General features: G+C 39.0%; 1 protein-coding gene across 2 annotated transcripts in view; it reads left to right on the top strand.

The window, feature by feature from the left end:
* Positions 1–3,863: 3,863 nt before the first annotated feature.
* DYNC2H1 (dynein cytoplasmic 2 heavy chain 1) overlaps positions 3,864–13,682 on the top strand; it is a 346,577-nt gene continuing 336,758 nt past the window's right edge. For both annotated transcript variants that reach the window (XM_037065338.1, XM_037065337.1), the window contains exon 1: positions 3,864–4,187. In XM_037065338.1, coding sequence (XP_036921233.1) covers positions 3,993–4,187 — 195 coding nt within the window. In that variant the 5' untranslated portion in view covers positions 3,864–3,992. The remainder of the gene's footprint in view (positions 4,188–13,682) is intronic.

Below are 13,682 nucleotides of genomic sequence, written 5' to 3'. Positions count from 1 at the left end.
CATTGCTCAGTCTGTTGTTTCCTCATCTGCAAATTGATAATAGTAATAAATATAAGACAGTTAAAAGTTATGGAATATAATGTCATTTAAAATTGGCTTTAAGGGAGTACTAGGTATTAGTAGTACGTAGTATCAATAATGGGTTGGCCAAAAAGTTTGTTAGGTTTTTTCCATAAGAGGGCTCTAGTAACACTTAGTTGTCTTTAACTTCATCCAAAACAATTTTGTTACATTGTATTCTGACAGCTGCAATATCAGTGTACATTTAAAAAAGTATCAAAATTGATGAATTTTTGTGTAGTTATTTTAATACAGAAAATGGAAGAAAATATACATTTCAGCATATTATCCTTTATTATCTCAAGACAGGTGAAAAGACAACTGAAACACGCAAAAGATTTGTGCTGTGCCTGGAGAAGGTGTTATAATGTGTCAAAAGTGGTCTGTGAAGTTTCATGTTGGAGGTTTCTCACTGGACGATGCTCCATGGTTAGGTAGACAATTTGAAGTTGACAGCTATCAAACAGAGATGTTAATTGAGAACAATCCATATTATACCACAGAGGAGATAGCTGACATACTCAAAATACTGAATTTAATAAGATTACTGATGAAAATGAAAAATGTGTGTTTTATTTTACAGAAAAAACCATATGGACTTCTTGGCCAACTTAATAATATACAACCTACTGAAAATCATTAGTGTAAATCTACAAAAACAAGAGGAGATTGACACACATTTCAATAAAGCATACCATTAAAGATATGACAAAAACACTCCTTAATACTTTTTGTATAATACAATAGTCTTTGCCAAGCAAAATTGATCTCATTTTCTTCCTGGTTAAATGTTTTGAAAGAATCCCCAAACTTTCTTATTAAATGTCAAACTCCTCACGTTAGCAGACAGAGGTTTACTGGCCATGCCGTTTTCTTCTCTGGTCCACATCTTCTGGACACTCATATAATCTTCTCCAGCCACAGAGTCCCATAGCTTCCCGCACGCATCGAATATTTTCTCGCAAGCCATTTCTACCTGAAATGCCTACTACACACCTACTTACCCGCTACCTCTTCATCCTTGACACTGCTGAAGTGTCTGTCTTTCACACATCTCCTGGACCTTCCCTCAACTGAGATGCTGGTCCTCGAGCTTGCTCTGGTAATATCACCATTATAGCACACTCTACAGTTCATCATTTTCACTTTTATATCTGTACTATGAAACTGATCTCCATAATAGCAGGAGGTGTGTGATGGCAGGAGTCCGATTTGATTTGGCCCACTGAGTATTTAGCATGTTCTCAGAAAGCATGTGTAAATTGAGTGAAGCTAGTGTAAGCCACATCTCAATATAGTTTGTAGACATCCAATGCTATTGTAGAATAATGGAATCATATGGTCTGACTTTGATCCTGGCTTTACCATTTTCAGGTTATATGACCTTTGGCAAATAATTTACTTTTCTGTAAATTTGAAGCTAAATAAGAAAAATCATGAAAGACATTCAAGAGTGCCAGGCACAAACACTCAAAAAATTTCGTCATGCTGATTCTGAGGATGATGAGCGGAGGAAGAAATCCCGTGGATAAGTATCAAATCCCACATATCCTCTGCTATATATGGGATGTCAAATAATATCATTTTGAATTATTCTTTGATGATTCTTTGACTTCAAGAATATGTACAGTATTACTTACATTAGACATGTAGTAGAACAATAGTTATTCATAATAAATAGCTAATATATGTAGGATTTGCCACGTGCCAAGCAGTGCTTTAAAAGTGTTCATATACATTAACTGATTTATTCTCATCAGTTCATTGAGGAAGCTAACATTATCGTTCTCATTTCTGTAGACAGGGAAACTGAGGCACATAGAGGTTAACTGACTTACTCTGCTGGTGAGTGGCAGAGGAGGGATTCAAATTCCAAGCAGTCAAACTCCAGAATTTCTTCTCATTATTATTGTACTTACACTATCTTGAATAAGTAAATGAATAAACCTCATTAGTTGAACATAGAAAAGAGATCTATAGGTCCAGTTCTCAAATACAGTATAATTTAAATTTATCAGTCTACCTCCCTTTATTTGAGCAACATTTTGTGTTGATTCTACTTTTAATTTCGTCCACAGATATACCAGGAAGAAGAAATAAATTACATAGAATGTGATGTTAGAACCAAAAAGGTCAAAGTTTCTGCATCTCTGTTTAACAATTAAGAATATACAGGTTAGCATATTAGATCAGGTGGTTTTAGTTAAACAAAACTATCAGAGTCCAGGAGAGGCAGCTGGAAACCATCTCCAGCACTAGGACCTGCAAAACTCCAGGATAAAAGATTTGAGTAAGTGCAAATTATTGACAAGAGAAAAAATTCTGAGGTGTCCTAAATTACAGCAAGATGGAGGATGGGAGGAAGAGACAAGGGAAATCAATCAGGTAGCTGACAGAGGCTGAAACCCACAAAAGATTGCCTACATTTCTGAAAGTGTGTAAAAACTTTGGATCCACTTCCAGGCAGCTGTTGCGGCAATTATCTACAAAGCATAACTGACCACCGACACCACCATATCCTGCTGTGCACAAACTTTGCAGCAAGAAAACACGTATTTCCCCCTAGGACTCTTAACTATCCCAGAGCTTTCAATGTCACCTTGCCACCCCGCGCCTTTAAAGTTAATGTTCAGAACTACTTACATTTTTCTTCCCAAACCCATTGTGGAAAAGAACCACCATCAGCTCCAGGAAGGCACGTTTGTCTTCTTCATCTAGCCCTGTGGCTGGTGGTTTACTCTGTGCCCACGACCTAGTCCTTTTCTGGCTACCATTTGTCTCAATAAACCCTTTCTTTCATAACAAACTGAAAGGTTTTTAACACCATTGACAGGCTATGTTTATGAATTTTAATGAATGTCTGAAGTTAACAACTCATAATCATTGTATATTTTGGTTATTCTATATTCTATAATATGGCTCGTGTTCTGGTATAATTACAATGAAAAATTAGTGGTTAAAGTTTTCTGAAATTAATAGCAGGGTAACGAAAATAATCTTGGTAAATTAACCAACACGGAAAAGAGTGAATAAGATTGAGAAAGTAAAATAACATTGTATTAAACTCCTATTTTTTTTGAAACAAGTCTCTTTTAAATGGTAATCTTTTAAATTCTCATTACAACCTAGATAGTATTTTCTACTTCACAGTCATGGAACCTGGCATTGAGTGTGGTTTAGTCACAGGAACGGTTGGAGAGGAAGCACTAGAACCCAGACCTCCTCAAGACAGATCTTGCTGCAGCACTTGAAGACAAGATGTATCTTATTTAACAACGCTTTAAAAAACATCAGTCAAATGAATAAAAATCAGTTTTTTTCTAATTGCTAGATCATATTTATTCAAAATTCAAGATTTAAGAGAAGTCTTTCCATAACAATATGGATTATTTTGCACCATTCGGTAGAAATGCATCTGATGCAAGTTAATTCGTGTCCTGAAAAAAAAAATTACTTTCAACCTCCATTTAAGCTGAGGCAGTCATTCAATGGCTAGCCATTGCGCTTCCAAAATGAAGGTGGACTTTTATCCTGCCTTTTAGCTGCCCTGCTTTCTTCAATACCTCGTATTCTCCAAACTCTGTGCGCTTTGGGACTTTTCTTGAAAAGACAAGTTTTGCTACTTGGCACCAATTTAGCACGTCAATCCCTTGAAATCGATGACAGCGGTGAGCAGCTAAGGAACTCCGAGATACTGATCATCTCTAAGAGTTTTGCGTGCGCGTGCCCGAGAAGGTGACGTACGGTGCGCGCCAGCGGCCGTGGCGCCACCTTAGCGCTGCGTCGCCATAGCGACTGTCCTTGGCAACCGTGAAGCTCCGTAGGCCTTTGGCAGGCTCTGGATTTGAGTAGAGCTCTGCTCCTCACTTCCCTCGCCACTGGTTTTCTTCTTTCTTTTCTTTCCTGTTTTCCCTTCCTCTACTTCCAAAATCATGGAGGGTGGAACTGGGGACGTTCGGAAGCTTTTCATCTTCGCTACTACCCAGAATTACTTTGGACTGCTGTCGGAACCCTGCAACCAGCCTCTGCTGTACGGCAGTCCTGAAATCAACAACTTCTTGGATGACGGGAACCAGATGCTCCTTAGGGTGCAACGATCCGACGCCGGAATATTGTTTTCTAACACGGTATGGTTCTCTGCACCCCTGACCTGAGCTCCCTTTCTGCTCCTAGTTTCCCCCAGAGGGATGCTGGTTCCCTCTTCTACCCCTTCCCTATCTGATCCTCAGCTGACCGAAGGAGATAGATTGCCTGTGTACACACTTGAACAGAACAATTATATTCTTTTCTAGTCCCCGCCCCCCCCCAAGGACTGCAGATTGGTTATAACCAAAAGAAACAAACAAGCAAAGAAACAAATAAAAATTTACATTATTTAGTTTTGAAAACACCTTTTTTTCCTCTCTTCTGAGGTTCTTTGAGGCCAATTCTACTGTATCTTTTTGGGGGTTAAACTTACTAGCGGGAAAGATTAGTTAGGGATTCAGATCTTTTACGCAATAGTGATACAAGTTTAAATTCTTTTTCGAAGTACAATATGTGATGCGTTTTTTTCAATTAATTTGACTTTTATTGTCTAAGGAAAAAAAGCGCAACAAATGAAACTGGCGGCTGGGAGTGGCTCATTTAGAGGCTACTTGGAGAAGATTGTGGAGGGCCGCCCTGAGCCGCCCCCTGAGCCGCCCCCTTCCGTGAGCGCCTAGATCCCCGTGCACTCTTTCATCCCCGCTCTGCTTTCGAGGCGGACTGTGGCTTGTGCTGCGCAGACCCGCCAGCCTCTGGGGCTGGAAACGAAGCCTAGCAAAGGGAATTTATGAATTTGTGAACTTCGGTTTCCTTTTCTTGTCTTTCCGACAGCCTCTTTGTGATGATTGGGTTTCGGGAAGAGTTGCAGCTACGACCTCGGCAGCTTTTATACCTGGACAACCAGCTGGCCTCTCTGGTCGGTTTCTCTGGAGGCTGTCTAGACGGCATTGTAAACGGTTGGGAGCCGTTTGTGACGGCTCCCAAAAGTTTGCAGCTGCGGAAATGAACTCAAGAAATTCATTCTAGGATAGGTGTAATCGGGGGATCGTTTAGGTACAGGAATACCTTGGAGTTTTGTGGGTGTCTCATGATGGACCAACTGACCCCACTCTCCTCAGCCCCAGTCTGGAACATCCTGTGAAGTCAGGAGTCAATGAGCTAGCCATATCCATGAAGTTATCTAATAAAAATGAAAGTTAACATGTGTCTTGCTGCCTATAAGTAAGCTTACCGATTTGGGGGGGGGTGGTGGTGGTGGTATCAAGGCCAAGGAAAAAGGGGGTCATAGGTGAGACAAAGGGAGGGAATCGAAATACCACTGTCCACAAAGAATGAAATCAGTTTCATTCTGTAAATGTTTGGGACCTCTCAGACTTCCTCCCATTTCGGTTTTTTGTCTGGTGAGTTGGGCATTCCTCTCCCAGGCCACAGCGGACAGAGTGAGTTGGTTTTCCTGAGCCTACTGGGCAGAGCAGGAGGTTGCGATTCACTAGGAGGCGGCCTAAGCCTGCGGGAGGGAAGAGGTGGAGGGAAGAGGTGGTGCATCGAGGAATCACTGGGTCTGGAGCACTGCGCTGAGGTGCAAGGTCCTTGTGTCCCAAGTAATGCCACACACTGGGGGTCGATTTGCGGTACTGCCCCCTCAATCCCCAGACTCTCCTACCTTCACTGATTTTCCTCCCCGAGGAAACTTGTATACTGGCCACATCCCAGCCTCCTCCACCCGTTCTGCTGCTGATTTCCCAGAAAGTTAAATCTTGGAAGGTTTATCTAAGTACAAGCCGCTGCCAATTCCGCCTCCTTCCCCAGCACTTTATTTCAGATTTTTTCACATCCTGTTGTTTAACAACTTGGCCCAGCCAGTTAGGGCTTTTTTTTGTTTATCAATATGTGATGTATTGATTTATTTATTGCACTGTTGCCTTCCCTGGCAGGGTTGCTGAAGAAATAACTTGCATTTGTAATCAGGTTATATATGTTGATAAGCTAACAAGTACACATATATTTACACACCTAAGAGTAATACACAGAAGAAATTGCCTCACATGTTAAAGGAGCTCATAGATAAATGAAATATAGCAAATCACTGACATATTTTTAAACCTCTCCCTCTGGTGTTCACCCATATCTCTGGGTCTGACAGTATTTGATACACAGCAACCATTGAGTACATCTTTGTAGGATGACTGGATCATTCACCCATTCACTATGGATCTTTAGTTTTGGATTTAATTCAGTTTTAGGCAGTAGAAACTGTTTTCTTCCTGAAGAAAGTAAGGCATAAAGGTTACATCCTATGTGTTAACTATTCCACTTCTCTAATAGGTAATACTTGAGTCAGAATAAGACCCCCTGCTTCTACCTTCCAGAACATCACTCCAATGGCCTACAGTGAATACTTAACAAATGATAAAATTGGGGCATACTGTGGAAACACCATTGAAAGTTTAGAGTGTAATAGGAAAACAATACAAGGAGAGGTTTGAATTCATCAACGTGTGTCTTGGGTTGGATATTGAAAATTGAAGCAATACCTTTGAAAACTTGATGCCATTACTAATAGAGCCCGACAATGCATTTTATTTTTAGTTCTATACCACAGTGCAGATTTTTCATATCTGAAATGTTTTCTTATGTCTTAAGTTGTACTTTAGATGTCTGAGAGTCAGCATGATTTAATAATTTATAGTAAGTGACCAAATACTTACTGAGTACCTCCTGTAGGTCTGGCACTGTTCTAGGAGCTGGTAATAAAGCCATGAGCATGCCAGAGTTTGTCTTCAAGGAGTACCATTTGAGTGGACAAAGCTAGGCTAAACACATACACACAGATACATAATGTAGCATAGTTTTGAGTATTGAAAAGTGCTTTTGAAATAAAAATAAAGTAGTGATGGGGATGGCATAGAGAACTGTATGAAAATAGAGTAGGAAGGGATACCTGTTTGGATTAGTGACCTTTGAAGGGAGATTTGAATGATGATTTGTAGTCATATATAAGATTTAAGGGAAGAGTGTTCTAAGCAAAAGATATTGTGAGTACAAAGGCCCTGAGCTTGGTCTCACCTTGGTTTCAAGGGGCAGGAAAAAAAATTACAGAGTGATTGCTGAAGTTGAATGATTAACTGGAGAGTATGGAAGATTGTTACAGGCTGATCACTGAGGACCTTGTACACCTTTCTGGTGAACTAGGAAGTCACTGGTAATTTTAAGCATGTCACTGGTAATACTGAGCAAGAGAAAGATCTGATCTGCTATATGTTTCAGGATAGAGGTTGACAAATCTTTTTGTAGTAGGCCAGACAATAAGTATTTTAGACTTTGCAGACCATACTGTCTCTGTGACAAATTCAGCTCTGCCATTGTAGTGTGAAAGCTGCCATAGAAAATATGTGAGTGTGGCTGCATTCTAATAAAGCTTTATTTTTAAACTGATATTTGAATTTCATATAATGATCATGTGCCATGAAATACTATTTTTTAAAGAAATGAAGCAACCATTTTTAGCTTGTGGGTGATACACAAACAGCAGCCAGTTATAGTGTGTTGATCTGTGATCTATCCCAGTAGGGGACTGGTATTTTGCATCCTCCAAAAGAACAACTTGGCACCTTGAATGAACAGTTACCAAATAATGTACCATCAATTCAGAGGAAGTGGTAGTTGCCAATGATAGGGAAACTGGGAGGAGAGGCAGCTGTGAGTGGTGACTCTCACTTTTCCTTTTCTCAGGGAACAATGAGCAGCTGTAGCCACCTGAACCTTTGCTTTAACTCTGGCTTTGGCTAGGACGAAGTTACTGAGCTGACTGGCACCCCAGGGTGACTTGGCCAGTGATGGTAGTTGCTATTTTTAAACTATGATCATGAAATGTGTATTTTTTCACATAGGACAGAAGAAGGATATGTACTACTTCATTACTAAAGAGCGAACTTTTCAAATCTGCAGATCTGCATTTGGTTATCCCATTTGTTTGTAATTAGAATAAAATGATCGATCATACTAGCAACAGAACTCTAATGTGTGAAAACAAGAGTTGGAGCAATGCAGCTACAGTAATAAATGCCAGTTCTTCTAGCAGCTTAAAAAAATAGAATGATTGCGGTAGAAGAAAAGTAGCATGAAAACTCACTCATCTAGAAGATGTTTTTCATACAGAGCAGTGAACTTGTTTGCAAGCTTTTTAATGCATGGGCTTCTCTTTCTGGGAAAAGAAATAACAACTGGAAATATATGTAATGTGAAAACTTCTTTCAGACAGTATACTTTGCAGCTAATGGATTTTTTATTTTTAATTTTTTAAGAATTTTTATTGATTATGCTATTACAGCTTTTCAAACTTTTTCTCCCTTTATCCCCCCTCAGCCTTGCTCCCCTAACCCCCCAGCATTCCCTGCCCTTTAGTTCATGTTCATGGGTTGTAGATATAAGTTCTTTGATCCTCTGTTTCTTTTTTTAAATTAAAAAAAATATTTAATTTTTGTTCAAGTACAGTTTTCTGTCCCCCACTCCCATCTCAGCCCACCCAGCCATGCTCCCCATCTCCCTCCTGTTTCCACCCCTCTTAGTTGTTTTCCATGTGTCCTTTATACGAGTTTCTGTGAATCCTTCTCCTTTTCCCCTGAAATTCACTCCCCTCTCCCCTCTGATCCCTGTCAGCCTGTTCTGAATTTCAGTGTCTTTGGTCATATTTTGCTTGCTTGTTTGTTTTGTTGTTTAAGTTCCTGTTAAAGGTGAGATCATATCATATTTGTCTTTTACCACCTGGCTTATTTCACTCAGCATTATGCTTTCCAGTTCCATCCATGATGTTGCAAAGGGTAGTAGCTCCTTTCTTTCTGCTGCATAGAATTCCATTGTGTAAACGTACCATAGTTTTTTGATCCATTCATTTACTGACGGGTTGGATCCGTTCATTTACTGACGGTTTGATCCATTCATTTACTAAGCAACCTATTTACTAGGTTGCTTCCAACTCTTGGCTATTGTAAATTGTGCTGCTATGAACATTGGTGTGCATAGGTTCTTTTAGATTGGTGTTTCAGGGTTCTTAGGATATACTCATAACAGTGGAATTGCTGGGTCAAAAGGCATGTTCATTTTTAGTTTTCTTAGAAAATTCCATACTGTTTTCCATAGTGGTTGTACCAGTCTGCAATCCCACCAACAGTGAACTAGGGTTCCCTTTTCCCCACAACCTCTCCAACATTTGTTGTTTGTCGCTTTGTTTATGATGGCCATTCTGACCGATGTAAAGTAGTATCTCATTGTGGTTTTAATTTACATCTCTCTGATAGCAAGAGATATTGAGCATCTCTTCATGTGTCTCTGGATCCTCTGTATGTCCTCCTTGGAGAAGTGTCTGTTCAAGTCCTTTTCTCGGTTTTTAATTGGGTTAGTTCTCTTCTTAGAGTGAAGTCGTGTGAGTTCTTTGTATATTTTGGAAATTAAACCTTTGTCTGAGGTATCATTGGCAAATATGTTTTCCCATACAGTTGATTGCCTTTTTATTTTAATACGGTTTTCTTTAGCCACACAGAAGCTTTTAATTTTGATGAGATCCCATTTGTTTATTCTTTCCTTTCTATTCCTTGCCCTGGGAATACCAGTAAAAATGTCGCTGCATGAAATATCTGAGATTTTCCTGCCAATGCTCTCCTCTAGGACTTTAATGGTGTCACGGCTTATATTTAAGTCTTTTATCCACCTTGATTTAATTTTGGTGTATGGTGTAAGTCGGGGCTTAAGTTTCATTGTTTTGCATGTAGCTGTTCAGTTCTCCAAACACTGTTTGTTGAAGAGGCTATTTTTACTCCACTTTATGTTGCTGCCCCCTTTGTTGAATACGAATTGGCTATAGAGATTTGGGTTTATTTCTGGGCTCTCTGTTCTATTCCATTGGTCCACGTGTCTGTTTTTATGCCAGTACCAGGCTGTTTTGATTACAATGGCCTTATAATACACTTTGGTATCAGGTACTGTGACCCCTCCTACTTTGTTCTTCTTTCTCAAAATTGCAGCTGCTATTTGGGGTTGTTTATGGTTCCATATAAATTTTTGAAGTGTTTGTTCTATGTCTCTGAAATATGCCATTGGTACTTTAATAGGTATTGCATTGAATCTGTAAATTGCTTTGGGTAGTATGGACATTTTGATAATGTTAATTCTTCCAATCCATGAACACGGTATGTGTTACCATTTGTGTCTTCCTTGATTTCTTTCTTTAGTGTTGTGTAGTTTTCTGCATACAAGTCTTTTACCTCCTTGGTTAGGTTTATTCCCAGATATTTTATTTTTGTTTTTGCTATATCGAATGGGATTTTTTTCTTGATTTCTGCTTCTGCTGATTCACTGTTAGTATACAAAAATGCCTTTGATTTCTGGATATTGACTCTGTAACCTGCTCTTTTGCCAAATTCATTTATTAGTTCGAGCAGTTTTTTGGTAGAGTCTATAGGATTTTCCATGTACACTATCATGTCATCTGCTAACAATGACAGTTTTGTTTCCTCCTTTCCGATTTGGATGCCTTTTATTTCCTTTTCTTGTTGGATCACTGTGGCTAAAACTTCCAATACTAGATTGAATAGAAGTGGTGAAAGTGGACAGCCATGTCTTGTTCCTGATCTTAGTGGAAAATATTTTAGTTTTTGCCCATTGAGTATGATGTTGGCTGTAGGTCTCTAATATATGGCCTTTATTATATTGAGGAATGCTCCCCCTATTCCCACTTTACTGAATGCCTTTATCATAAATGGGTGTTGTACCTTATCAGAAGCTTTTTTTGCATCTTTTGATATGATCATGTGGTTTTTGTCTTTCCTTTTATTTATATGATGTATTACATTTACTGATTTGTGAATATTGAACCATCCTTGCATCCCTGGGATGAATCCCACCTGGTCATGGTGTATGACTTTTTTTGATGTATTGTTGGATGTGATTTGCCAATATTTTGTTGAGGATTTTTTTTAAACATTTTGAGTTAAATACAGTATCATTAGAGTTCATTTCACTTGGATTTCTTTTTAAAGATTTTATTTATTTATCTGTAGAGGGAAAGGGAAGGAGAGAGGGAGAGAAATATCAATGTGTGGTTGTCTCTCATGTGTCCCCTGCTGGGAACTGGCTGCAACCCAGGCATGTGCCCTGTCTGGGAATCTAACCGTGATCATCTGGTTCGCAGGCCCGGGCTGAATCCACTGAGCTACACCAGCCAGGGTTTGTTGAGGATTTTAGCGTCTATGTTCATCAGCGATATTGGCCTGAAGTTTTCTTTCTTTGTTGTGTCTTTATCTGGTTTTGGAATTAGGATGACGCTGGCTTCATAAAAAGAGTTTGGGAGTATTCCAAAAAATCCATCATTTTGGATTTTTTGGAATAGTCTGTGAAGAATAGGGGTTAGCTATTCCTTAAATGCTTTGTAGAATTCTCCTGTGAAACCATCTGGTCCAGGGATTTTGTGTGACGGGAGTTTTTTGATTACTGCTTCAATTTCATTTGCTGTTATTGATCTGTTGGGGTTTTCTGCTTCTTTTTCATTGAGTTTTGGAAGATTATATTTTTCTAGAAATTTGTCTATTTCACCCAGGTTTTCAAATTTCTTGGCATACAGTTCTTCATAGTAATTTCTTACAATCCCTTCTATTTCTGTGGTATCAGTGTAATCTCTCCTCTTTCATTTCTGATTGTGTTTATTTGGGTCTTCTCTCTTCTTTTCTTGATGAGCCTACCTAAAGGCTTGTCTATTCTGTTTATCTTTTAAAAAAACCAACTCTTGGATTCATTGATCCTTAGAATTGTGCTTTTCGTCTCTATGTCATTTAATTCTGCTCTGGTCTTGGTCATTTCCTTCCTTGTACTTGCTGTTGGCTGTCTTTGTTGTTGTTCCTCCAGTTCTTGCAGGCTTCGGGTTAGGTTGTTTGTTTGAAATGTTTCTATCTTCTTTAGGTAAGGCTGTATTGTTATGAACTTCCTTCTCAGGACTGCCTTCGCTGTGTCCCATAAGTTTTGGGTTGTTGTGAGTTCATTTTCATTTGTTTCCAGAAACTTTTTGATTTCTTCCGTAATTTCATTCTTGACCCATTCCTTGTTTAATAGCATACCATTCAGTCTCCATGATTTGGGATGTTTGGGTCTTTTCCTTTGCAGTTGGTTTCCAATTTCAGTCCCTTGTGGTCAGAGAAAATGCTTGGTATGATTTCAATTTTACTGAATTTGTTGAGGCTGGTTTTGTGTCCTATCATGTGGTCTATTTTTGAAAATGTTCTGTGTGCATTTGAAAAGAATGTGTATTTAGCTTCTTTGGGATGAAGGGCTCTCTCTGTATAAGTTAAGTCCATTTCATCTAGGGCATTGTTTAATACCACAATATCTTTGTTGATATTTTGTTTGGAAGATCTGTCCAATTTTGACAGTGGGGTGTTAAAATCCCCTATTATAATTGCGGTGCTGTCAATATCTTTCTTGAACTCCTCTAAGATTTTCCTTATATGTTTGGGTGCTCCTGTGTTGGGTGCATATATATTTACAATGTTAATGTCTTCTTGGTCAGTTCTTCCCTTGAGTATTATGAAGTGACCTTCTGCGTGTCTCTTTATGGTCCCTTTTTTGAAGTCTGTTTTGTCTGATATGAGCATTGCTACCCTGACTTTTTTTTTCTTGTCCGTTTGCTTGGAAAATTTGTTTCCAGCCTTTCACTTTTAGTCTGTGATGGTCTTTTGTCCTGAGGTGGGTCTCTTGTAGGCAGCATATGTTTGGGTCATGCTTTCTTATCCATTCAGCTGTTCTATGTCTTTTGATTGGAGCATTTAAGCCATTTACATTTAAGGTTATTATTGATAGGTACTTACTCATTGCCATTTTTGTACCTGTGTTCCTCTCTGTCTTTCTCTTCTCCTTCCTTTCCTTAAAGCAGTCCTTTTAGTATTTCTTGGAGAGCTGGTTTGGTGGAGGCATGGTCTTTTAGACTTCTTTTGTCTTGGAAGCTCTTTATTTGGCCTTCTATCTTGATTGAGAGCCTTGCTGGGTAAAGTAGTTTTGGTTGTAGGCCTCTGGTTCTCATTACTGGGAATATTTTTTGCCATTCTCTTCATGCTTGAAATGTTTCCATTGAGAAGTCAGTAGCCAACCTTATTTGGGCTCCCTTGTATATTACTTTCTTTTTCTCCCTTGTTGCCTTTAAGATTCTCTCTTTGTCTTGGAGTTTTGCCATTTTAATGATGATGTGTCTTGCAGTAGGCCTCTTTGGTTTCCACCTGATTGGAACTCTGTGATTCCTGGATTCGGGTGACCTTTTCTTTCATCAAATTAGCCAAATTTTTCACCATTACTCTTTCAAATAGGTTTTCTATCCCTTGTTCTTCTTCTCCTCTGGTATTCCTATTATTCAGATATTATTACGTTTCATATTGTCTTGCATTTCTATTAATCTCTTTTCATTCTTCTTGAGCCTCTTCTTTTTCTTGCTCTTTCTGGGAGTTTCTTTCTACTCTGTCCTCCAACTTGCTGATCCGATCTTCTGCCTCATCGATCCTGCTTTTCATTCCTTCTACTGTGTTCTTCAGTTCAGAAATTGTATTCTTCATTTCCTCTTG

Source organism: Sturnira hondurensis, unplaced genomic scaffold (genome assembly GCF_014824575.4).
Source record: "Sturnira hondurensis isolate 20B ecotype Veracruz unplaced genomic scaffold, ASM1482457v3 Scaffold0015659, whole genome shotgun sequence".
Taxonomy (NCBI): Eukaryota; Metazoa; Chordata; class Mammalia; order Chiroptera; family Phyllostomidae; genus Sturnira; species Sturnira hondurensis.
This window is presented reverse-complemented; position numbering and strand designations above follow the sequence as displayed.